The 27,868-nt window shown below is 38.1% G+C and overlaps 1 protein-coding gene across 1 annotated transcript in view; it reads left to right on the top strand.

Annotated features, from left to right (window-relative positions):
* FHL5 (four and a half LIM domains 5) overlaps nt 1-18,574 on the top strand; it is a 58,675-nt gene extending 40,101 nt beyond the window's left edge. The window contains exons 4-6 of the mRNA XM_070376578.1: nt 1,139-1,308; nt 5,732-5,918; nt 11,959-18,574. Coding sequence (XP_070232679.1) covers nt 1,139-1,308; nt 5,732-5,918; nt 11,959-12,122 — 521 coding nt within the window. The 3' untranslated portion in view covers nt 12,123-18,574. The remainder of the gene's footprint in view (nt 1-1,138; nt 1,309-5,731; nt 5,919-11,958) is intronic.
* Nucleotides 18,575-27,868: the final 9,294 nt, after the last annotated feature.

Here is a 27,868-nt window from a genome sequence, read left to right as displayed (position 1 = left end):
AGGCATTCAATTCGTACAGCAAGATATTTTCAGAAAGAGAGACCACATTCACATAATGTTTATTCCAGTATATTGTTATAATTGTTCTGTTTTATTGTTATTAATCTCTTGCAATACCTAATTTATAAACTTAAACATAGGTCTGTATGTACAGGGGAAAAAACATGGTATACACACACACACACACACACACACACACAAGGTTTGGTGTTTTCTGCAGTGTCACACATCCACTGGGGATCTTGGGATGTATCCTTCACAGATAAAGGGGACTATTACACAAAATCCTGCTTTTCAGATAGACATATTTCTTACTATCTCTTTATCTCATTTAGTGTACTTTAGAAATGAAAAGATTATACTTTGTTTCCAATGGGCCAAGTGTACTGTCTTTTATATACTGTCATAAACATAATTCATAGGAACATTTTGAACCAGAAACTGAACCAGGGAATAAAATCTACACCAATAAATAATGCTAAAACTGCATTAAACACCCTGTCCTAGGCAGAACCAATAGCATCAAAAAGCACAGCCCATCATAGGAGAATGGAATCAAGCATCATTTTGTATCTCAACAAACACTGGTCTGAGGGTCAGTCATCTTTCTTTTCTCTCAGGGAAAGCAAGGATCCATGTAACCTGTTACACCTTTAGGCAAGTAATAATCCTCTTCACTGATCCTCTTCTCAATACCTATGGACAGCAGCATAAGAACAATTCTCTCTCATTTTCTTATTATAGATTCAAAGTTTTTCTAGGAGACTGTAACTGCACAACATCAATCTCAGGAGTCTGTGCCCTGGGCATTCCTAATATCCTTGTAATTCTTATTATGGCCCAATTTATCTAAACCATGTGCAGCCTTTCAGAGTCTACTTTTATAGTCCTTTCACATCATAAAATTATGAAACAGCACAAGAATTTCCAGTGAAAGAGTGATTCACCATCATTGTGGCTGAACTCTATTGACCTCTTTTTTCAGATAAATGTTTTGGAAACCAAACACTATTTTTTTTCTAAGTGGCTGATTAGTTTATCACCTTAACATATAGTTTAAGTGATGTGATGTATTACTGCTTAAAAGAAAACAATGAAACTTGATTTGTACTAATAGACTCTTACTTTTGGGGTCCAGGTTCCCGCAAAATGGAATTTAAGGGTAACTACTGGCATGAAACCTGCTTTGTGTGTGAGCACTGCCGACAGCCAATAGGAACTAAACCTTTGATTTCCAAAGAGAGTGGCAATTACTGTGTGCCATGTTTTGAGAAGGAGTTTGCTCACTACTGCAGCTTTTGTAAGAAGGTAAATATCTATAAAGCATGAAGCTTATGAAATCTTCCAAACCATTGCTTTTTAGCAACATTATATATTTGCTGATACTATCATATTATAGCCATCTTTGCACACTCACGTTAGTACTGAATTCCATCAAGTTCAAAAGCACTACCTGTCACAGTGAGGAAGCCCATCTATTTTTATCACCATAAAATGCCACCCAGAACATGAATTTAATGTTTCAAAAGCTCAAGTGATTTGATATTCCAGTTCCATTCACTGATGTTCATGCAAGATTTCATGTATTCTGGTGAAGGACCCACATCTCTCTTTGAATACAAATATTTCTTAGAAAATTTTTGATCCATATAATTTCAAAGGGAGATGGATTTGTCTCACAGAGTGACTAAGGGAACCAATTTAAACAGGATATCTCACTCCTCACTTTATATCCAAGCAATGTAAATGTCTTCTTGGCTTGAAGCTTTCATATTTCTAGCAGTAGACAGATAAGAGAATGATACTCAAGAGTGACAAGATCATTAGGGAAACTCATTCATTAGACAGAAAGAAGGCTAAGCACTGCAAGTGGTTTCCTTCGCCTCCAGTTGCAAAGCTTCATGTAGGGCCTTTTAACTTGGATACCCATTCAAACTTTTCCAATAGGAAAAAAAGTCACATTTTTCAAGTAAACTTGGTACAATTCTTTTTTTATCCTCTAAGCTTTTATATGAAAAAGTCACTCATCTCTATCACCTTGATAACATATCTGTAATCCGTTAATATATATTGATGTTCTCAAAGAAATCCTTGACCTGTGAGGTATCATAAGTTTCAAATACCCCTGTAAGTTGTGATCAGAAAGGCTGAATCATGGTAACATGTACTAATTCAGTACAGTGGTTTCTAAACACTTTTGATCTACAGGCTACTCTGCTGCTGCTGCTAAGTCACTCCAGTCATATCCAACTCTCACAACCCCATAGATGGCAGCCCACCAAGCTCCACCATCCCTGGGATTCTCCAGGCAAGAACACTGGAGAATGGAACACTGGAACAATGGGTTGCCATTTCCTTCTCCAATGCATGAAAGTGAAAAGTGAAAGTGAAGTCGCTCAGTCGTGTCCGACTCTTAGCGACCCCGTGGAGCCTACCAGGCTCCTCCATCCATGGGATTTGCCAGGCAAGAGTACTGGAGTGGGGTGCCATTGCCTTCTCTGACAGGCTACTCTAGCAGATCTCTTAAGACTATTTGCATATTTGCATCCAGACAGCTAGCATGTCATTATCTACAAATTAACACACACAGTGAATTTCTACATATATTTAAAATACTGATACTGCATTTGAGGAGGCATCGATAAACTCCTAAGTTACAATTATTAAATTACACGATAGTTCAGTTCAGTTGCTGTCCGACCCTTTGCGACTCCATGAAATGCAGCACACCAGGCTTCCCTGTCCATCACCAACTCCTGGAGCTTGCTCAAACTCATGTCCATTGAATCGGTGATGCCATCCAACCATCTCATCCTCTGTCTTCCCCTTCTCCTGCCCTCAATCTTTCAGGGTCTTTTCCAATGAGCCAGTTCATATCAGGTGGCCCAAGTACCAGAGTTTCAGCTTCAGCATCAGTCCTTCCAATGAATATTCAGGACTGATTTCCTTTAGGATTGTGATGGCTGAAAATTACAACTGAAAGTAACATGACATAAAACCATCTCAACCGTGGAGACTTCCATTACTCTATCAGAAATACTGACTTAGAAAATGACTTTACAAGAAACAGTTAGACTCTATGACCCTGAGACAGATGAAGATGAAGCTCTGCAAAAGTCAATGAAATGCATTTAGAAAGAGATGATGGAAATAAAACGGACAGATTGACCTGACTGTTTTGAGGGACAACTAAATTGGCCATTTTTAGGCTGTGTTTCTTAAGGACTCACACTAAAATGAGACTTGTGGGAGTCATTTTAAAATCATTTGTTGGGCACACGATGTAAAGTTTCCTTCAATGCTATTCAAGATTCAAATATCTTCTCTAGTATATCATAGCTGAGCACTGTCTGGGACCAAAGCCCTGATGTTTCCCAGGTTAGAGGAGCCTGCCCTATATTTAGGACATGATTTTAAGTCCCCAGAAATTTATGAAATGTTTGTATTGGGTAGTAGACAGATCACAACATGCCAGATTATTTTCTATTTAATTTTTTAAAACCACAAGTCCTTTAAGGAAAACTGGATATAAATGTTTCTAATCAAGATGATCCAAGCTGAAGAAAAACAATTTGTTTCAACCCAAGCCAAAGACCAAATATAAAACAAAAGAAAATAAGCAAAAACTACTTGACAACCAGCCCACAGAATTTTTTCATAGATTTTATTTTCTGAAACTAAAATGTATTTTCTACCAGAAAGGAAGTAACCTCAAACAGTCCTTTGAATTCAAACTCCACAAGTTTCACATGTTCTAAAATTGATCAGCTGTCATCCACTGAGTGCAAAATCATTGTTGACTCCACTTTGCCAGAGAAGAAACATGTTCTAAATCCTGGGATCAATCAGTATCAAAAATCAGGCTTGGATATTAGACTTCATCTTAGCCTGTCTGCCTCTTCAAAAGGAATATAATCACAAACAAGCTATTTTTAATGTTCCAGAGTTTCATCTCCGTAATGAAACAATCTTTAGTGTATACATCAAGTTTCATTTTGCTGTGAATACAGTTTTCAAGTTTTGAATCTTTTAAGCCTTGCCTGCTAATCATTTGACCAAACAAATCAAAAGAATCCTGAATTCTGCTGTGCCTGTTGTAAGGCATTTGAAGTCAGTAGGGGGTATTTTAAATTGCTTTAGTTCACACATACCATTATGTTTCCCATTTACTTATTTAGAACAGTATATATTTTTTTCTCATTTACAAAAAATAACTTTATATCAAATTTAATTATTAAGGTATTCATTGGAAAAATTTTAAATATCTTTAGGATAATCTTTTCAAAAGCCTACAGCATAGACAGTTTAATTTGTCACAATAGAACGGCTTAGAATAGACTTTTTCTATATCTAGTTAATTTGCATACAAAGACTACAGGCGCCATCTCAGATATCACATTGCTTCAGTCATTAGAAGACATTTCTATGAATGCTTGCCAGGTTCCCCAGCCACCCCCAAGAGCTCAGTAGCCATGGATTTGAAAGATGCTAGGACTTAAAAATTGCTACACAAGTAAAGTTGTCTAATATTTTTCCATCTGATTTTTAAATAGAGATATCTCAGTCTTTTAAAAGGTAGAATCCATGGATTAAACTGGGTTAGAAAATATTTTATGGAGGAGTAACAAGCATCTCTGCAAAACCCTAACACATCACACATTACGGTTCAATGTACAGCACTTATGACTGAATCCTAGCGCTGAAAACACGCAGTTGCCCACAGTCATTCCGTTTGTGCTAGGACATACTAGAATCGCTTTCAAACATTCTTCCTTTGGTGTTTCTTCATTCATTCAACAAAGATTTCTCAGTGGCTTATCAGTGCAAAGCAATCTCGTCTCAGTACTATGTTCGTGGTTAGGCACACAGATTGTGGAATCAGGCTGCAGGTTTGAATTCTCACTCTCTGTGTCCCTAGCAAGAGATGTAACTGCTCTAACTCTCTGGAGTGGTTCATCTCTAAAGAGGGAAGATACTGTCAGGATACTGAGAATGTTAAGAACAGGTTAAGCACAGGACTAAAGACTGAAAAAACACCTTAGAAATATTAGTCATTATCAGCAGATGATGCGTGCCATGCCAAGTTCCTTCAGTCACATCCAGCTCTTTCAACCCCATGCACTGTAGCCCACTAGGCTCCTCTGTCCATGCGAATTCTCCAGGCAAGAATACTGGAGTGGGTTACCATTTCTTCCTCCAGGGGATCTTTCCAACCCAGGGACTGAACCTGAATCTCCTGGAGCTCCTACACTGGCACATGGGTTCTTTACCACTAGCACCACCCGGGAATGGTGCTGAGCAAATCCTTTCAGGGTTGTTCCTGCTGAATAAAGCATTCAGGAAAAAATAGCTTTTTTTTAGGATTCTTAGAAGTTATATGTGAACATAAGAACATAGCATAGAAAGTATCTTAAGTCTAATGGCAGATCTTTGAAGATCAACAAGAAAGAGAAAGATGAGCAAAGAAATCAAGGGCTTATATCTTTTCATCTTCCTGAGCTCATCATGACCCTGCTTCTTTCCTATACCACTGTAGGAGAAAAATTAGGATAATTCTCGTCAGTTCTATTTGATCGAGATAGCCTTTTGTTTTACTTTGGTTCAAAAAAATCACAGGAAAAAGACATCCTGACGCAAGGTGATAGGGTAGCTCGAAGAACCACTTGTGGACAAAGCAGAGAATCACAAGAGACATTCCATGGCCATCGCCTTTTTTGTGATCACTTCTCAGGTCATAACTTCAGGTGGGATAACGTTTCGTGACCAGCCATGGCATAAGGAGTGTTTTCTGTGCAGCGGCTGTAGGAAAGAGCTCTGTGAGGAAGAGTTTATGTCCAGAGATGACTATCCATTCTGTCTGGACTGCTACAACCATCTTTATGCCAAAAAGTGTGCCGCCTGCACCAAGCCTATTACTGGTAAGTTTAATATAGCCCTAGCATGAAAAAGTACGGTTCTAAAAACGCTATACAGTTAATTTAGGAAATGTCATTTTAAAAAGGATGATCTTTCCCTTATGTCTCCTTTTGAAACAAACATGAGTACTTATATATAAATATGAATATTACACAGAACCCTCAAGGTAAGTATAGAGTATAATTAAGGCAGCTAGGCTCTGTAGAGGGTCATTAATACTAAACTTCATGGTACTGACTCAAAGTAAAGCAATAGTTCAAGAAAGAAGGAGAGTAAGATGAACACAGAAGACCTTCACAAGGAGGCCTGAGTTTTGTGTGTGTGTGTGTGTGTGTGTTAGTTGCTTAGTTGTGTCCGACTCTTTGCAACCCCATAGACTGTAGCCCACCAGGCCCTTCCATCCATGGGATTCTCCTGGCAAGAACACTGAAATGGGTTGCCATTTCCTTCTCCAGAAGGAACTACAGAAAGAAAGAAAGGGAAGTTACTCAGACTCTTTGCGACCCCATGGACTGTAGCCTACCAGGCTCCCCCATCCATGGAATCTCCCAGGCAGGAGTATTGGAGTGGGTTGCCACATCCTTCTCCAGGCCTGAGTTGAGGTAGAACTTTAAGAAACTGAGTGGGAGAAAGGGATACTTATAAATCAAAATGCTGCTCAATTCTAGACAAGCGTAAAGGAGCCTTAAAATAGAAAAAATTTTAATTAAATGCAAGTACCGTGCAAAAATCAGAAGTTATAATAATTATGATAGCGTAGGTGAGGAATTAATTAAACCTCAATTTAAGATGATTCTAACAAATGTATTATTCTCTTTTCATTCTGTTCACTTACAGAATTATCTAATTATGAATAGATGAAACAAGATAGCATTCTGTTGAACAAAATATGTGTGATATGATTTGAAAATAACATAAATGGTAAATCTATCTGTGCTAAATGAGTTTTCAAGGTAAAAAGCACATTGTATTTTCCCCAGACTTACTTCTAAAATGCTAATCCTGTCATAAGAGAACTGACACTCTCACCCCTGAGAGACCCAATAGCTCTTTTTTTCTCTCCTTTTTAAAAATTTATTTTCAATTGAAGGATAATTGCTTTACAGTATTGTGTTGGTTTCTGCTAAACATCAACATGAATCAGACATAGGAATACCTATGTCCCCTCCCTCCTGAAGCTCCCTCCCACCTCCACCCCCATCCCATCCCTCTAGGTTGTTTTACAGCCCTGATCTGAGTTCCCTGAGTCATGCAGCAAATTCCCATTGGCCATCTATTTTGTATATGGTAATGTATATTTCCATGTCACTCTCTTCATAGGTCCCTTGTCTCCCTCCTTCCCCGGCTCCTGAATCCATATGTCTGTTCTCTGTGTCTGTGCCTTCGTTGCTGCCCTGAAAATAATTTCATCAGTACCATCTTTCTAGATTCCATATACATGCATTAATATATGATATTTGTTTCTTTCTGACTTACTTCACTCTGTATAACAGGCTCTAGGTTCATCCACCTCATTAGAACCGACTCAAATAAGTTCGCTTTTATGGCTGAGTAATATTCCATTTCAGTAGCTATTCTTTTAGGTATGGTCACCAAATAACATGGCAGAACTGTATTTCTGCTCTCCATTCCTAGTACTCTTAGATCATATTTCACTTCTGGTTCAGTTTATGTAACATAGGATTATTACAGATTATTTTATACCTTTTCTCCTCCTCTATCTTCAGATATATCACAAGTAAAATTGAATATTTATTTATCTTCAAGTAAAGAGTTTTGCTGCAAGCCCAGCTTGATAGGTTTCACTTTTTTGCAAGGGAGGAAGTTTCCTAGATAAACAGAGCATGGTCTTGTTTCTCCATACAAGGCACCATATTTTTTAGAATCTCACACTGGCCTATGGGCTACATCTGGCCAGCAAGCATGTTTTGTTTGGCCTGCATAAGCTTGGAAACTAATGTAAAATCCATCTCTTCAGCCAAAAAGTAAATGAAGAGCCTGCCCGAGGTAAGCATACAGCCCTCACACTCCTGGTCAGGTCACTGTCACGGGGAGCTGAGTAACTGGCCCACTGTGTAGGGCATGCCCCCTTTGTTCCTCCCACAATCATTCAGCTATGTCACCTCTGCAGCCCTTTCAGGGACATACACTGGTGATTTTAGACCATAGGGCTCCAAGGCTTGGGCTGTTAATAACTCTCCTCTCCGGCTTTTGCATATCTGGCAACTCTTGCAGCCAAGGGAATAAGCCACCCTCTCTACTGGTTCTAGTTAGAAATGAAACTTCCAAAAATGTAACAGTAACTGGAGCTCAAAAAACTTAGTAGAATATGCAATCACAGCTTGATGGACTCAGACAATTTATTCTGCACTTTTCTTGAATTGGCCAGAAAAGAGGGGGGTGGGGGGGGGGTGGTTGGAGGTGGATTTCCATGAAGAAATGAGAAATTTTAACAACTTAAAAATGTTTGAAAACTTCCAGGGACTCAAATGGCTAGTATGGATCTTAAAGAGCCTATACAAGCTTTGAACTTGATGAGTTTCCATTCTGATCCATCACCGCAAATGCATGTGTCTAAGTGATTTTTCTGATGGACTGCTGCAGGTCAATTACTGAACCCAGCTTTTTAAAATCAGACAGAAAAACCACATTTTCCACATGAAACATAGGGATGATCAGGAACCAAAGATGTGTCCCAAAAGTAATCCAAATGCAGGATATATATTTAGAATAATCAGTCTGTTGATCATTATCTTAATCTTCTTTTGGCTCTGTGATTGAGACACACCAGAAACTAAATGCCTGCAAAAACTTCCAACTCACTTTAGTATGTTTTGATCTGATTTTTAAATATATATGGGCTTCCCAGGTAACTCAAACGGTAAACAACCTGCCTGCGATGTGAGAGACCTGGGGTCGAGCCCTGGGTCAGGAAGATCCCCTTCAGAAGGGCATGGCAACCCACTCCAGTATTCCCATCTAGAGAATCTCAAGGACAGAGGAGTCTGGCAGGCTAGAGTCCATAGGGTCATAGAGTCAGACATGAACTGAGCAACTAACACTTTTAAATATATATATATATTCTCTGTAGTTGTGCTTCTTTAAAGTTGAGCTATTTGAACTAATGTACCACAGGGAACTATACTATTAATACCAAACATTTATCTTCTGAAAGTTGTACATTCAGGCAAACGATATGTCATCCCCAGAAACTATGTTAGAATTGTTTTTAAAACATCATTTTAAATTAGCTAGATCTATAAGGAACAACGGAGAAGGCAATGGCACCCCACTCCAGTACTCTTGCCTAGAAAATCCCATGGACGGAGGAGCCTGGTAGGCTGCAATCCATGGGGTCGCTACGAGTTGGACACAACTGAGTGACTTCACTTTCACTTTTCACTTTCATGCATTGGAGAAGGAAATGGCAACCCACTCCAGTGTTCTTGCCTGGAGAATCCCAGGGACGGGGAGCCTGGTGGGCTGCCGTCTATGGGGTCGCACAGAGTCCAACACAACTGAAGTGACTTAGCAGCAGCATAAGGAACAAACTCAAGATGTAACTATAAGTTTTTTCTCCTCCTCTAAGATAGGATTTGCCTTTCTAAGGAGATAAATGAAGCCGCTTGACCTAGTGGGAAGAGCACTAATCTAGGGAGTAAAAGACCATGGCCTTGTCTCTGCCCCTTATTACTGTGTGACTATAGGTATGCAACTCACCTCCAAGGTCCTCATTTGTCTTCTTTGCAAAATGAGGAATTAAATAAGATCACATCTTTGCTGTTTTCTACTTCTGTTTATTTTCAGTAAAGTGAGTTTCAAACGTTGACTTCTTCAGACAGGGATGCTAATATTTCTGGTTATGTTCTTTAAGAAAGAAAATTCAGACTTAATTTGGTGAAGTTGGAAGCACAGACTCTGAAACAGATGGCCTAGGATTGAATTCCAGACCTGCCACTTAGCAGCCGGGTGATTTGGCCAAGAGGCTAACCTCTCTGTTTGACAATTACTATCTGCAAAGTCGGGTTGATGGTAATAACTACCCCATGGAGTGAGGTGTGAGCTGTATGAAGTAAAGGGCTTGGAATAGTGACTGGTTCATCTTTAAGAGCTCAACAAAGGCCAGCTTTTAGTTTACTGAATTTTAGGAATAAATGAAGCCAGATAAAACAGGTGTCAGAGTCCTGTTTCCTGGTTGACTTTCTTATTGAAAATGACCCTTATGATCTGAAGGAGTAAACACATCCAAAATCAAAACAGTTTATAACCATCTCACATGTTAAGTCAAGACTTTCTTATATCCCTGCTACCAGATGTTTCCTTTTTATTCTTCTTTGTAAAATTCTAGAAGAATTATTTTTACATTTGCCACCTGTACAAAGCTTAATAACAAAATCAAGAAAATTTCATATGCATCAAAATGCTAGATGTGTAATAATTAAATTCATGAACAGAAGTGGTTTATGTATATATGGAACATTATTCTTGCAATCAGCTTATTAATGTCTTGAATAACATTTAAGGGGATTAATTGGTACATTATTGATTTACTCTCATTAGAAGGTAGTGATGGCACCATAAATAAGCTATAAATTTAATCAAGAAAAGTACAAGAATTTGATGTAAATGTATCCCTGAACTAGTAAATTATATGTGAAGGCATCAAAAAACATTTCCAGGAAGGAAACAAAAGCTCATTATCATATCTAAGGAGAATTTACCTGAAATAAAATATTTATTCACCTTTTTTGATTTACCATCCCAAATGAAATATTTGGAAATTATATGTGCATCAGCACATGAACTATTTTAGCCTCACTAAAATAGTGTGATAAGCAAACCACAAGAATTTCATAGCACTAAGATCACTTGGAGAAAAGCTGGCAAGTGAAGATTCAAGTCTAGGGCATCCCAACCCTTACCAGACCTTAGACTTTTCTCCTTTTTAACAACTCCTCAAAATCAGTTCCTTGAACTGTACCCTGGATTCATATTTGGAGTATAGAGACAGAGTCTCATCAAAGACTCAAATTCTCATACCTTTCTTATTAATGGAAACCCTATGGCTCAAGTAAGGCCCAAGTTGAAATGGGGGAGCTGATTTCATTGGGTAACATGGCTTCAGTGGCCACAGGAATCAGATTCACACATCTTTGCTGCAAGCCTACATTGTAGTCAACTCTGGGCAAGGTAACAGGGTTATCATATGAGGCTAGCTAAGGACAGTTTGGATGGAATTCTCTATTGGAGCCTTTTGGAAATTGTGTCTCAAGCCACAGTATGACTGTGGGACTTTATCTTGAATAAAATTAAACATGGGAAAAGAGAGAAAAGAACTAAAAGTCATTAAAATATCAGATACCAGGCTGGGAAGTATTCATTTATTTTACCTTAACTTTGCTTCAAAGTAAACAGTGTCACGAGGAAGGAAAAAATATTCTTACTTAGATAAGCAAGTAACTAAGTAAGTAACTTACTTAGATAAGATGTGGAACTTTGAAGTTCTGACTTCAAAACTTATTCCTTCTTCTCACTGCACTACCCTGAATTTCCTTATGTCTTGTGAAAATTGCTCAGCCATGTACAACTTTGCGACCCCCTGGACTAATACAGTCAATGGAATTCTCCAGACCAGAATACTGGAGTGGGTAGCCTTTCCCTTCTCCAGGGGATCTTCCCAACCCAGGGATCGAACCCAGGCCTCCTGCATTACAGGCAGATTCTGATCCACAAGGGAAGCCTTATGTCTTAGGCAATTGGGAACTGTCTCCAAAAATATGTGCTTTGTATACCCAAGTTCAACATTCTTATGCAGATTATGGGACAAAATTGACTGGGTATCTGGCTGGATCTCAAAGGAAGAACCTGTGGGTGTCATTCCTGAATAGATACAGGCCATTGCAGGTGGCATCATTTCTTGGTTACTTTCTTGATGCAGTCTTACTCACTGTTTTATCTCCAGCTCCCAGAAGTGTACCTGATAGAATGCTCCACCTTTTTGTTGAAAGAATAGATTACTCTTTTTCTCCAATTGCTTTACAGGTCTCAGAGGTGCCAAGTTTATCTGCTTTCAAGACCGCCAGTGGCACAGTGAATGCTTTAACTGTGGGAAGTGCTCGGTCTCCTTGGTGGGGGAAGGCTTCCTGACTCACAACAAGGAAATCTTCTGCCGCAAATGTGGCTCTGGGGTGGACACAGACATCTAGAAGGAGACAGTCCCTCCCCACCGGAAATCCACCTTGCTTTTGTTCTCACTAAATCCAAAACTCAACTGACATTGCACTTGACTTAATTTGTAGGAAAAATTCATGTAGAGTTTATAGCACAAGTGTTTTTGCACACCTTTTAATTGAACTATAAGGGCTCAGAAAAAGCACAGTCTAACAGAAATGAATACACTCTAAATCACAAAGACACCTTTTCTTGCAAAATACTGCACTCTGCTGTTAGAAAATATGGGAAAATATTTCTTTATTGTAATCTAATGTATAACCTATGCCTAGAAGTCATGGATTTTATTACTGAAAACTGATGTTTTTCAAAACTGCAAAGTAAGAAGGATACCAAGAGATCAAATTGAAAGACAAATATATGAGACTAATGTTTGCATTCCTCACTAGTTATACGTAACATGCTTGGCTGTTAATGGTAGAACAAAAATGGTCAGGGAAAACATCAGTAATCATCATATTTAGGTATTTTGTCATTTTATCATTCTTTTATTGTTCACAAGTACTAACTTTGGAGTTGAAAAACAAAGCTGCAATTTGCCCTCATCCTCCCCACGTCCACAAGTAGTTGGTTACCATATTTAATCAAAGGAATTTGAGAATTCTGGGCACCATGCCCCTCATTCTCTGCATAGATACAAAGGTGTCCTTTCCCCCCAGGGATAGTCGAAGCATAGGTTTCAACACATTTTGTGTTGAAAGCATTTCAAAGTCCACAATGAAATTTTTTTTCCTAAATATTTACATATTCCCTGAAAGAAAAGTCTATTCTTTCAAAAGAGCAAACCAGGATAATCATTGTCCCCAAAGGCAAACCTTTAAAGTAAATTGATCATTAAATCATCACTTGTGGAAATGAGTTTTAGGGAAGGGATTGTGTGTTGGAACATGACTTTCATCCAGATATCTAAAGGCATAATAGAATGCATAATTAGCTCTGAGCCTCACGCATTTTGCCTTCCAACATTTCACAGATGATTAATGAGGAGACATAAAAGTGAGTTTTAAAGAAATCTAGTAATAATAAAAACCTAAAAAGAATAACTCACTGCTGGTAATTCAGGACCTGTGAAGAAGCACAACAGAGCACTAAGGTCTGTAAATGAGGCTTCCTCCACACCTGGGCTACGCACATCACCTGTGCCGCTTAGTCACCCGCGCTGCCTCCATCACCGCGCCTACAACTTCAGTCTCTTACATCGACTCTGAGGGGCACTCTCGACCTTCAGGAGCCATTCGCCAAGTAAACCAGTGTGCTTACTGGTCACGGCCTCAATGAAAACCTATCACTATATGTTTATCTTTATACCACACATCTATTGATGATGGCCCTAACTAGCTGCCCCTGGACAAAAATTTCCACATTATGTAGGATAAGTGGAAATCAACCTCTGCTCTCATTCAACTATGACCCTTGGTTATAGCGTCACGGGTGCAGCAGAGAGAGGTCAGGAGGAGAAATCCAGACTGACACGACATTTTTGTAAGTGTCTACTCTCATATTAGTGCACTAAAGGTTCTGACTGAAGTCTAATTATTGCTGTGGTTGATTACAATAATTAAAATAGCATCACAGAAGACTCAATTAAAATTGTTATGGAAACACAATTTTTGAAAAAGTTTAAAATGCAAGAACCTTTGGAGATGTCAGCAATTTAGAGATACAAATAAAAGGTCAGGCTTCATCAGCTATTTGAAAGACATAATTGTCCTTTTCTGGGTATTAACAATGCCACGATATTTTCTCATATTAACATTTAAATGTAGGCAAAAATACCGATATTCTTCCTGCACTGCTTGAAATTGCACATGTAGAACTGAATATGCCAATTGTTCAATGCTTTAGAATAAACAGTGAACCATATATTTAGAAAGCCAAGCCATTCTGAATCTATGTGGATATACAATATGTAATACTGTCTCAGTTAATCAATTAGAAGTAAACATACAAAATGGTTTTTCTTAAACAATTGGTATCGTTCAGGCATTTTGCTGTGTGAGACTGGGGGGATGTGAGTATGCACATGATGGGGCATTTTACTTAATTCACAGAACCATTTCCAAGACAGAGATTTTGTCATCCTTTGAGAAGTGTAGCTAAGTATATCTTATCACTAAGCTACCTTCTAAATGTGGAATTATCTCTATTTTTAGAAGATATTTCTTCCATATTTAGTGGGTAGCTTAGTCATCAAACACATATTAAAGATGTCCAATGCACAGTTAGAGCTCAAGTGCTATGATTCTGGGGTGGTGGGGAGGTAGATCAGGGTATGGAAGCATTGGGGTGCCTGATGCAGAGAGCTCATAAAAAGCACCACTATAGACATAACACAGAGCAACAACAACTGAGAAAAGACACGATTAGACTGAGAAAAGACACAATTAGACTGACACATAAAGATAAAAGTAAAAATCATACATAATATGTGGTAGGTGGTTTAGGTCAATAAAAAGAAAACCCTCTAACTGACTTATCACAAGATAGAATGGAGTGTCTCAGAAAGCAGTGGGCTCACAAGATTCAGGGCATGACATCTGCACAAATAAGGAAGCAGTTAGAAACCAATCTGTGTGCTGAGAACAACCCAATGGCTTGGAAATAGCAGAGTAACTGTGCCAAAGAGGAAGAAGAAATGGGATTGCTAAAGAAAAGGGTCAGATGAAGGGAGAGTTATGAACTCTTAGGATAAATGGTTTATACTTAATAGAATAGGAAAGAGAAAGTTAGTTACTGTTCTTAAAAAGAAGAGAAAAACATGTAAAGAACATTGTGCTAAGCATTATGACAATGTGTAAAGAACCTTGTGCTAATGATCGTATGTGGCCTAGAACAGAAGAGGGCAAGTTTCTGAAGGTGAAGATATACCTCCAGTAATACCTTTGATTAGTGGCTGCAGAAGTGAAGAAAGGGGCAGCAATAGGTAATGCAAACCAAGAGCTAGATTTAATGATATAGATGAGTGAACAAGTCAATCAAATATTTTATGCTGTCATGTTGCAGTTAGAGATGAAAAAGAAAAATGCAGAAAAGAATTTCTGCTTTCATCGTAAGAGGAAGGGTGCCCAAGTCTTCAGTTTTCACTCAACAAAACCATAACACATCATATGGGCCTACTGGTTAAGTGAAGTGTAATGGTGCTACAGTCATGGGTTGAAAACTTACTTTTAAAAAAAGAAACATTAAATTGTACTTTGGAGGGAAAGATTGCTCAACCATGGTGAAAATGAATCACACTGTCAAAAAAGACCTTGGTTAAATATCACTGCAAAATTTAGTCCTACAAATGAAAAATTAACCTAAAAATGTACGTCTGTTTTAGTAATAATAACATCATTTTTTAAGGAAAAATTATTTTTTAACCTACTTTTGGTATATTGATTGCAATTCATGTTTTAAATAGGAAAAGATGGTTATAATATGCTTGAGGTGTATTTCATTGAGCACAGAAATTATTCTCAAATACAATCATAGATGTTCATTATTACAATAATATCATTTTTGCTTGTTTTACAAATTCTGATCTTCAAAATTTTATTATGCTAAATAAGTTTTCATAGTATATAGTTCTCAAACTGTATTTAGAGATTTATTTTTTACATAACTGTGCAGTAAGCAAGATAGATACGGAGTAACTTTATAGTGTTTATATATGTCTATTACATAGTTATGAATTTTATCTTCACTTTTACAACACCTAAATTAGCTATCTGTTCAAATATCATTTCAGGGTATTAAAACAGGAATAGCATAATTCAATTCTGTCTGACCCAAACAGTAATAACTCCATATCTATGTTCTGTCTTCTAATGATCACATTTTAAAATATTCTAAACTAAGAATTATTTTAATTACTATATCTGTGATTCTAAAAATATTCTGTCAGAGATATCTCACTTCAGTTGAATTTTCTTATTTCTTATTTTGAGGTAGTCTTCTGCTAATTTCATTTAGGTACTGGAGGAATTTGTAAGACTCTTACTGCTTTTAATCTCTTCTTAATTTTGTCTAAAGCAAAATCTATATCTGTAATAGACTTCATGTAACTTCAGCTAATCCATACTACAAGCATCAGTTAAATTCTCTCTAGAGTTACATTAGACGACTCATTTAATGTCAGAATGTATTCCACAAAGAAACATTCAGAAAAATATCTCTCACCAAACATTTCCAGAGCATTTTTTTAAGTCATAGGGCTTTGAAATATATGATGAAATTCTTATGAATACTCAATAAACATTTACGTCTTGGAATGGTATTTCTTCAGTGAAATGGTCAGAATATTACTAGAAATTATACTTGCAGGGATAAACCTTTATCATGAAGCTCTTCCCCCAAAACTATCAGATCTTTAGATCTTCACTGTCTTACCAGAAACATTCCAAAAGTCAGCTGGAATAACTGTAAAGAAATGTTTGGGGAACTTTGTGGTCCTCTTTCTAAGAAGTAAAGGAAATTGATCGGGCTTCCCTGGTGACTCAGCAGTAAAGAATCTGCCTGCCAATGCAAGGGATGTGGGTTCGACCCCTGTATCCAGAAGATCCCTGGAGAAGGAAATGGCAACCCAGTTCAGTACTCTTGCCTGGAGAATCCCATGGACAGAGGAGCCTGGCAGGCTACAGTCCACGGGGTCGTAAAGAGTCACATATGACCGAGCACACCCATACACACCTGTTAAATGTGGGGTTGGAGGAGATATTTCTCAAACTGAGAGTCAAAAAGGAGGGGAAAGGAATGGAAATGATTCATGCTCAAGTTTCAGTTTATACAGGAAGTAACAGAGTTTATGTTACTCTGAGTATTCAGAATGCCTGGATTGTATATCTCTGTGGTTGAGAAAGGAAACAGCTCACTGTGATAGAATTATGATCCATGTCACAGAGAAGCAAAGAGTATTTGGGTCAAGTATTTTCCCACGAATGGTAATAAACTTATGGAGTGGATGTCCATAAAGGGTTCTCTCAATGAGGAACATTAATGAGCTCAACAGACATCCATTCAATGACTCAAACAGTGACATTAAATGCTATTCCCATCACATCTAAAAACAAAAATTAGGTTTGACATTTATGGAAGTCCACACACGGAATCCCAAAGGTTTATTCTTTATTTATACAAGTTACAACCTACTCCTAATTTGCCTCTGTAGCATCATTTACGAAGCTATTTATCTGAGAACTCTAACCCAAGGAAATAAATGAGGGAATATGAATAAAGAAGAAGTGAAGGAAAAAAGAGTGGTAATAAAAAATTAACATTCCTGAAAAAAAAATAGAAAATTTAATTGATTTTTAAAGACATTTTTCCCTATAGTATAATAAAACATTTTCAAAACCACAAGGCATTTGAAGAAAGCAAAATAAATGGACAACGGAAAATAAAATTTGATAAAATTTGACAAGAGAACTACAATTTGATATCTGTCACCCAGGTAGCTCTAGTAGTAAAGAACCCACCTGCCAATGCAGGTGACGTAAGAGACACGGGTTCAATCCCTGGGTGGGGAAGATCCCCTGGAGGAGAGCATGGCAACCCACTCCAGTATTCTTGCCTGAAAAATCTTATGGACAGAGGAGCCTGGCGGGCTATAGTCCATAGAGTCGCAAAGAGTCAGACACGACTGAAGCGACTTAGCATGCATGCATAACCTCTCTCAAGGAAAAATTACTCTCAAATACTACCAACAGATACGTAGTCACCAAAGTCAATAATATTTACAGTTCCAGTGCTGTCGTGAGGTATTTGCTATTGTTGGTCTTCCATTGCTCCTTCAAAATCTGACTATAGTAATCTTTTCACTATATGTATATATATATGTCTGTGTGTGTGTACTGACAGAGATGTTGATTTTTATATGTATCTATCCAATTACCATGTAGTACACCTTAAATAATTTTAAAAATTAAAAACAAAATTCTCCAGTTAGTGTCATCGATAGGGGCTCATGGCAATCTTGCAAACAGATCTCCTAAAAGAATAACAATGTTAAACATTTTCCTTATATGTATGAAATAACTCTTTTCATGTTTGATACATTTGGCTCATTATTTTCATACACTGCTAGAGAGAGAAAGGTACTTCTGGAAAGAACTTTGGCAATGTATATAAAGAGTCTTAATGTTTTTTATATCCTTTTAACAAGAAATTCCAATTTCTAAGAATTTATACTGGGAAAAATCATTGGATAACCACACAAATATTTTGCACTAAAAGGTTTACTTCAGTATTCTTTAATAAGGTCCAAAATAAGAGAATAAATTAATTACGGTATCTATTTATAATTACTTTAAATTAGCCATTAAAAAATAAGACTAGGGACATGAAAATGTTCATGACTCAAGGTTGAGTGGAAATAAAATATTATTAAATATGTATGATATGTCCATGTTACTAAGTTTATTAATTTATGTGTGAAGAAAAACACTGCAAGGAAGTACAATAAAATATGAACATTAGTAAAATTTAAAAATTGTCTTCCAGTGGCATCCATGGCACTTGTTTCTCTTATGTCTCCTAAAGTCATACCTCCCTTTATCCATTTCTTTAAAATAGATATTCCTACATTTTCTCTGTCAATTAACTCATCTAGTTTCTTGACTTCAATTGCCTCTTCTATGTAACTGAGCCCAAATATACATGTCTTGCCTTCAATTCTCTTCTGAGTTCCAGACCTGAGTTTTTCTCTGCCTTCTGAATATCTGCAATTCAGTATCATGTGAACAGCTCACAACTTTATTATTCTTCCTACAAATTCCACTTATTATGTTCTGCATCTTAGTTAAATGTATCATCCAGACAGGGTCTTTAGATTTTATATCCTGGGCATTAGTCATTAAGAAAATGCAAATTAAAACCACAAGGTACCATTTCACATGGACTAGAAAGACTGTGATCTGTAAGTCAGGAAATAACAAGTGCTATTAAGATGTAGAGAAATAGGAACACTCATACACTGCTGGCAGGAATGTAAAATGATGCAGCCACTTTGGAAAACAGCTTGTCATTTTCTCAAAGGGTTAAATATAAAACTATCTAACAGCCCAGCAATTCTACTTCCACTTATCTACCTGAGAGCTATGAAAACATACATCCACATAAATGTTCATAATAGCATTATTCCTAATAGCCAAAGAAGTGGAACCACCCAAGCATTCAATTGATGAATGAGTAAACAAGCATAGCATAACCATTTAATGGAATGTTAGTCAAAAATAAAAAATGAAGTGCTGACACTCGCCACCACATGTATTTTGAAAACGTTGTTCTAAGTGAAAGAAACCAGACAAAAAAGATAATATATCTATGATTCCATTTATACAAAATGTCAGAAAATGCAAATTTATAGACAGAAAGTAGAGCCATGGTTTCCTAAGGCAGGGAGAAGGAATGGGGATATACTATAAATGGGCATGAAGGATCTTTGTTGAGGGGAATGAAAATATTCTAAAACTGACTTATGATGATGGTGGCACCACCACTTGGTAAAATTACTAAAAAAAAAAATTATTAAATTGTATCCCTGAAATCAGTGAATTATCTGATACCCAAAGTACACCTCATAAAGCTTTTTTTTTTTTTTAATCTGCCTTGGATCCCACCCCCTCCCCAATCCCTTATACCTAATTCTCATAAGAAAAGTCACAATTTAAAAATTTTCTCTTGCAAGCTTTGTCATTCTCCACAGGCTTCATTCCTTTACACTTCCTACACCTAGGAGTCTCCTGCCTGTCAAAATGTTAATCAACCTCCAAAGCCCAAAGTTATCACCTATGTCAAATCTTTACTGATATCCCTTAGAAAAAAACTCACCATTTTCCTCAACTTCTTTTACAATTTTGTGAGCAGTTTAAATAACTTGATTTACATTACAGTCAGAAATGGGGGAAAATCTAACTAAAAGATGATGGTCTTTGGAGCCAGGCATACCAGGTACAGGGCTCAGCCTTACCACTTCCCTTGGTGGTAGTTACTAAACTCTCTGAGTCTCGATTTTCCCATCTTGAATTGGGGATCTGTAATATAAGCTTCAAAATCCTGCTCTGAATATTAAATGAAATAGATGCAAGCTGCTTCACATCTACCTAAAACATTTCAGTTACTAAAAAACTAAATGTCAGTTATTGTCACCTTCCTTTCTACCCCTGCCCTACCCCTAGATAATGCTTTTATTCATTATTTATAAACCCAGAGCTTAACAAAATGTCTGGCACTTGGTAGAAGAGCAATAAATACTCACTGAATTAAATTTTAGTTATGAAGAGTTATTATAATAATATTTTATGTTATCAGTAACCATGATAAATATGTAAATCCTTTTTGCTTCTCATCTTGATTGTGTGAAATGAAGTTGCCCATGTGAGAAGCAGCTAGACTGCAAATCAGCACCTGCAACTTCAAGCATCTGCTCTGAATCTTCTATTTTGATATCACTGCTTTCTTTGTCCAGAGACTACTGATCTGTAGGATGCACTTGTTTCAACCAGAATTCAGGAGGGTGTCTTCAGACACTTAATCTTCAGGTGCCCTGGAGAATAACTCTTTACTTGAAGTTTGCTTTTGGTTCCTCAAAATAGATTTTGCAACGCAGAGTAGCTTTTATGTCAAGCCAGACCATCCCAAATACGCCTGCCAAATATGGAGTCAAGCCAGCCAGCAAGTTTTGGATCATGTACTTACAGTTAGAAATTTAATTGTACTTACTTTGCTTAAACTCCAGAGTGCATTCTCTGTGTCTCACAAAAGGGCAGAGGACTTTAACCTATTGCTGAGTACAGACAGCTCTAAGCATCCTAAATTCTCTTATCGTACCATAACAGCATGTGTGGGCTGCCCTGGTCCTCCAGAGGTCCCCGTTTCTCTATTTCAGCATTCTTTCTGTTGACGGGCATTACTTCTCTCTGGACATAGATTCAGACTATTCACTTAATTACTTTGGAAGGAATTCCAGAAAACAGACATCTAAGCACACTTTTTTGTATACAAATATTCATCAATAAAGATTATTAATTAACAGCAGCTTTATTATTATTTTAACAGCTTCCCTGGTAGTTCAGGTGGTAAAGAACCCGCCTGCAATGCAGGAGACGCAGGTGCAACAACTAAGTGTTTATCAATGGGTAACTGGATAAAAATCCAGGGTGTATCCATACAGTGAGATACTACCCAAGAATAAAGAGGGACTACTAATGCATGGAAAAACATGTATAAAAATGAAAAAAATCAGATAGCAATGACTGTAAACTGGACGATCCTGTTTAGTTGAATTTCTGAGGAAGTAAAAACTATAGAGACAGAAATCAGTGGTATTAGAGGCTGGGGGTGAGGGTATGAATTGAGAGGGTTACAAGGGAAATTTGAGGAGTGATGGTGGTGGTTTCATAACTATTACTTTTGTCAAAATGGTGTCTTTTTTAAAAAATCTGTGCTGTGCTAACTTGCTTCAGTTCAGTTCAGTCGCTCAGTCATGTCCAACTCTTTGTGACCCCATGAATCGCAGCACGCCAGGCCTCCCTGTCCATCACCAACTCCTGGAGTTCACTCAGTCTCACGTCCATCGAGTCAGTGATGCCATCCAGCCATCTCATCCTCTGTCGTCCCCTTCTCCTCCTGCCCCCAATCCCTCCCAGCATCAGAGTCTTTTCCAATGAGTCAACTCTTCACATGAGGTGGCCAAAGTACTGGAGTTTCAGCTTTAGCATCATTCCTTCCAAAGAACAACCAGGGCTGATCTCCTTCAGAATGGACTGGTTGGATCTCCTTGCAGTCCAAGGGACTCTCAAGAGTCTTCTCCAACACCACAGTTCAAAAGCATCAATTCTTCGGCACTCAGCTTTCTTCACAGTCCAACTCTCACATCCATACATGACCACAGGAAAAACCATAGCCTTGACTAGACGGACCTTTGTTGGCAAAGTAATGTCTCTGCTTTTCAATGTGCTATCTAGGTTGGTCATAACTTTCCTTCCAAGGAGTAAGCATCTTTTAATTTCATGGCTGCAGTCACCATCGGTAGTGATTTTGGAGCCCCCAAAATAAAGTCTGACACGGTTGCCACTGTTTCCCCATCTATTTGCCATGAAGTGATGGGACCAGATGCCATGATCTTCGTTTTGTGAATGTTGAGCTTTAAGCCAACTTTTCCACTCTCCTCTTTCACTTTCATCAAGAGGCTTTTGAGTTCCTCTTCACTCTCTGCCATAAGGGTGGTGTCATCTGCATACCTGAGGTTATTAATATTTCTCCCGGGAATCTTGATTCCAGCTTGTGTTTCTTCCAGTCCAGCGCTTCTCATGATGTACTCTGCATAGAAGTTAAATAAGCAGGGTGACAATATACAGCCTTGACGTACTGCTTTTCCTATTTGTAAACAGCCTGTTGTTCCATGTCCAGTTCTAACTGTTGCTTCCTGACTTGCATACAGATTTCTCAAGAGGCAGGTCAGGTAGTCTGGTATTCCCATCTCTTGAAGAATTGTCCAGTTTATTGTGATCCACACAGTCAAAGGCTTTGGCATAGTCAATAAAGCAGAAATAAATGTTTTTCTGGAACTCTCTTGCCTTTTCCATGATCCAGCAGATGTTGGCAATTTGATCTCTGGTTCCTCTGCCTTTTCTAAAACCACCTAGAACATCAGGAAGTTCATGGTTCACATATTGCTGAAGCCTGGCTTGGAGAATTTTGAGCATTACTTTACTAGCATGTGAGATGAGTGCAACTGTGCGGTAGTTTGAGCATTCTTTGGCATTGCCTTTCTTTGGGATTGGAATGAAAACTGACCTTTTCCAGTCCTGTGGCCACTGCTGAGTTTTCCAAATTTGCTGGCATATTGAGTGCAGCACTTTCACAGCATCATCTTTCAGGATTTGAAAGAGCTCAACTGGAATTCCATCACCTCCACTAGCTTTGTTCGCAGTGATGCTTTCTAAGGCCCACTTGACTTCACATTCCAGGATGTCTGGCTCTAGGTGAGTGATCGAACCATCGTGATTACCTGGGACGTGAAGATCTTTTTTGTACAGTTTTTCTGTATATTCTTGCCACCTCTTCTTGATATCTTCTGCTTCTGTTAGGTCCATACCATTTCTGTCCTTTATCGAGCCCATCTTTGCATGAAATGTTCCCCTGGTATCTCTAATTTTCTTGAAGAGATCTCTAGTCTTTCCCATTCTGTTGTTTTCCTCTATTTCTTTGCATTGATCACTGAGGAAGGCTTTCTTATCTCTTCTTGCTATTCTTTGGAACTCTGCATTCAGATGCTTATATCTTTCCTTTTCTCCTTTGCTTTTCACTTTTCTTTTCACAGCCATTTGTAAGGCCTCCCCAGACAGCCATTTTGCTTTTTTGCATTTCTTTTCCATGGGGATGGTCTTGATCCCTGTCTCCTGTACAATGTCACAAACCTCATTCCATAGCTCATCAGTCACTCTATCTATCAGATCTAGGCCCTTAAATCTATTTCTCACTTCCACTGTATAATCATAAGGGATTTGATTTAGGTCATACCTGAATGGTCTAGTGGTTTTCCCTACTTTCTTCAATTTAAGTCTGAATTTGGTAATAAGGAGTTCATGATCTGAGCCACAGTCAGCTTCTGGTCTTGTTTTTGTTGACTGTATAGAGCTTCTCCATCTTTGGCTGCAAAGAATATAATCAATCTGACTTCAGTGTTGACCATCTGGTGATGTCCATGTGTAGAGTCTTCTCTTGTGTTGTTGGAAGAGGGTATTTGCTATGACCAGTGTGTTCTCTTGGCAAAACTCTATTAGTCTTTGCCCTGCTTCATTCTTTACTCCTAGGCCAAATTTGCCTGTTACTCCAGGTGTTTCTTGACTTCCTACTTTTGCATTCCAGTCCCCTATAATGAAAAGGACATCTTTTTGGGTGTTAGTTCTAAAAGGTCTTGTAGGTCTTCATAGAACCATTCAACTTCAGCTTCTTCAGCGTTACTAGTTGGGGCATAGACTTGGATTACTGTGATATTGAATGGTTTGCCTTGGAAATGAACAGAGATCATTCTGTCCTTTTTGAGATTGCATCCAAGTACTGCATTTCGGACTCTTTTGTTAACCATGATGGCTACTCCATTTCTTCTGAGGGATTCCTGCCTGCAGTAGTAGATATAATGTCATCTGAGTAAAATTCACTCATACCAGTCCATTTTAGTTTCCTGATTCCTAGAATGTGGGCATTCACTCTTGCCATCTCTTGTTTGACCACTTCCAATTTGCCTTGATTCATGGACCTGACATTCCAGGTTCCTATGCAATATTGCTCTTTATAGCATCGGACCTTGCTTCTATCACCAGTCACATCCACAGCTGGGTAATCTTTTTGCTTTGGCTCCATCCTTTCATTCTTTCTGGAGTCATTTCTCCATTGATCTCCAGTAGCATATTGGGCACCTACTGACCTGGGGAGTTCCTCTTTCAGTATCCTATCATTTTGCCTTTTCCTACTGTTCATGGGGTTCTCAAGGCAAGAATACTGAAGTGGTTTGCCATTCCCCTCTCCAGTGGACCACATTCTGTCAGTTGTGTCCAACTCTGTGCAACCCTATGGACTATAGCCCACAAGACTTCTCTGTCCATGGGTTTCCTCGGGCAAGAATACTGGAGTGAGTTCCCATTCCCTTCTCCAGGGGATCTTCCAGACCCTGGGACTGAACCTGGGTCTCCTGCATTGCAGGTGAATTCTTTGCCACTGAGCCACCCGGGAATCCTAATTGTTCCTAATACCTAAAAATGCTATTGAATTTTATATATTTATCTTAGATCCAGGAAATTTGCTGAAATTTCCTACTAGTGTTAATGATTTTAACCTAGATTAGGCATACTTCTTGATCCATATTGTCTGGTCCTTAACAAATACCCACAACTCTGCTGCCTGCTATTATGCTCTATATGCAACTTCTAAAGATAGGGTAATACAAGTGTTCAGCTGGTAAATATTCAGAGATAGATCCTGAGACTGAAAACACTCTGGCTATTGAAATTTTAGTTCAGTTTCCATTCTTAGGTTTTTAATGAAATTTCTCTTCCTTAAATGAGGTATGTTTACTAGGTGCTGTAAATGAGGCCTATGCCAGTTTATGAGGAGAGTTATCACCAAAACTCACAGCTGCTAGGATTCCCAAAAGCAAAATAAGGCCCTTTCATTTGTGGTTCATTCTCTAACATGGAATAACTGTTGAAAACTTCTTGGCTAATTACCTTTTTTGTGAACAACTGTCAGCTTTAAGGTGAGAGCAACCTCCCCTACAAGTCCAAGTGTGTGGCTAAGTCACTTCAGTTGTGCCCGACTCTTTGCAACCCTATGGACTGTAGCCTGCTAAACTCCTCTGTCCATGGGATTCTCCAGGTAAGAATACTGGAGCGGATTGTGATTTCCTCCTCCAGGGGACGTTCCTGACCCATGGATCAAGCCCATTATCTCTCATGTCTCCTGCATAGCAGATGGGTTCTTTACCACTAGTGCCACCTGGGAAGCCCCCCTACAAGCACATCTGATGCTAAATACAGGCAAGTGTAGGTGACTCTGCTTAGCCTTCTTAACATTCCCCAAGAACAGCCTCCAGGGCCATGCCCTCACCATGTCTGCAGTGATGTGCGAAATACCTGTGTTTATTTCCTACAACAATCTAATAAAGTGGTACTTTTAATTATTCCATTTGGGCTGATGAGACAAAGGTTTAAAGAGATCAAATAATTGGCTTGAGGCATAATGATACAGGTAGGTCTGACTCCAGAGTCTATGCTGCCAGTGAGGCTGACAATACAGTGTAATTCTGCCTCCTCTCTCTGCAGCAAGCCATCTTGCATTATTTTTCATATGCTTTCTTTGTGCTGGTCCAAGTCCTGCTCCACCTGTTGGATGTCTTCTAAGTCTGTTTTCTCCTTTTTGCTTCCACAGTTCAAGGCTTCATGACTTCTTGCCCAGACTTTTTAAATTGCATCCTACTGAAATATGTTTCTGTGCCCCTATGGCCTCTTCCCTACATCTATGCACACTTCCTTCACCAGATAACTATTTCTCAGGTAGCACCTGATTGTGGCTCCATCTTACTCAGCAGCCTTTGCTGGCTCTCCATTAGGTCTCCTCCCAAATCTAGTCCCACCCTCTTTTCCCAGACATCTCTCTCAGGATTCTTGCTGCAATGGAATATGCATTCTTAAGGACAGAGTCTTTGTCTACATAATACATATACCTAGAACAGAGCCTGGCACAGAGTAGATGCTCAAATTAGTATTAGGTGGAAGAATGAAGAAATCTTCTGCTTTAACTGAATCTTACTACTCGTTGAATCCAAAATAAATGTCTTATATTTTTCCCAACTTGATTCCATTGCTTAAAATATGTATCTGTGTTTTAAATAAGTTCATACCCACTGCAAGTTCATACACACTGCTATATTTAAAATAAAATGCCTTTCTATTTCCATTAAAAGAAAATATACTTAAAGGAAATTTTTAAAGATTAAAAAAATGGAGTCCTCTCTACCATCTATACTTATGCAATTTAATTTCCATTAAAATGTATCCATTATTTAAGCTACAGCTCATAAGTCAACTTCTCCAGCTGGAAACACCCTCTCTCACCTCTGTTCTTTATGATAACTCTAGTCTCACACTCAATATATTTGCTCTGAATTATAGTTAATTCTCCCTCATTAATTTATGAGAACATTGACTCAAAAACAGGGAAATGTCTGATTCAGCTTTGTATTCCCTGTAATGTTGAGTATAAAATAAGCCTAAACAAATGCTTGTTGATTTTTTAAAGTGAATTTGGTCTCAGAACAAACCATTTCTGAACTTCTTCCCCATAAATACTGATACACATATAAACAACAACATTTTTAAACAGTTAAATGTTTTAACATTGTTTTTAACAATGTTAAATAGTTAAAGTAACAACAACATTAAATTAGTAAAATTACTAATGCCATTGAGACTAAGGACTTTGACTGAATTTCATCTTCTCAGCCACCCTCTGAGGTATGATCCTTATCACACGGGAAAGCCCAGGCACAAAGAGGTAAGTTCTCCAAGTTACCACAGCTAGTACAAGGGAGAGCCTGAATTTTCAATCAAGAGGTTTGGCTTTCAAGTTCATGCTCTTAAGCTTGTACACTACCACCCCCAATAATGAAAAGTTCAATTTTTTTGAAGTAAAGCAATGTTGTTTATTATTTTGAACGTTACTTTGTTACTGAACTTTCATTGAGCCTTATTTATACTTTGACTGGTAGCTAATTGCCCGGGTTGCAGAATAGTTATTTGTCTGGCAATGGGTATTTTGATGGTTGTTTTAAGCATACAGATCCTATTTAGGTTTTGTTAGATTTATACCTAAATATTTCAGTTATTTTGGAGCTTGTGTATAGGTTTTATTTTTTAAAACTTGGATTCACCATCATTCATTATTTTTTTGCAGAAATACAGTTGATTTTTATGAAGACCTTGTATCTGCAACTTTGCTAAACACACTTATTGGTCCTAAGAATGTTTTTGTAGATAGCTTCTGTGTAGACAATATTTTAATTTCTTCTAGTACAGAAAAATTTTTATAAGAGCCAAATATAAATACATGCATCTATACCACAGACCTGTAAGTATGTAAACTTTTGGAATTGAACATTTAGTTCAGTTCAGTCCCTCAGCTGTGTCCGACTCTTTGCGACCCCATAGACTGCAGCATGCCTTCCTGTCCATCACCAACTCCC

The sequence above is a fragment of the Bos mutus genome, chromosome 9, assembly GCF_027580195.1.
Source record: "Bos mutus isolate GX-2022 chromosome 9, NWIPB_WYAK_1.1, whole genome shotgun sequence".
Lineage (NCBI taxonomy): Eukaryota > Metazoa > Chordata > Mammalia > Artiodactyla > Bovidae > Bos > Bos mutus.
Note: the sequence above shows the minus strand (reverse complement) of the source record. Positions and strands in the feature narration are given on the sequence as shown.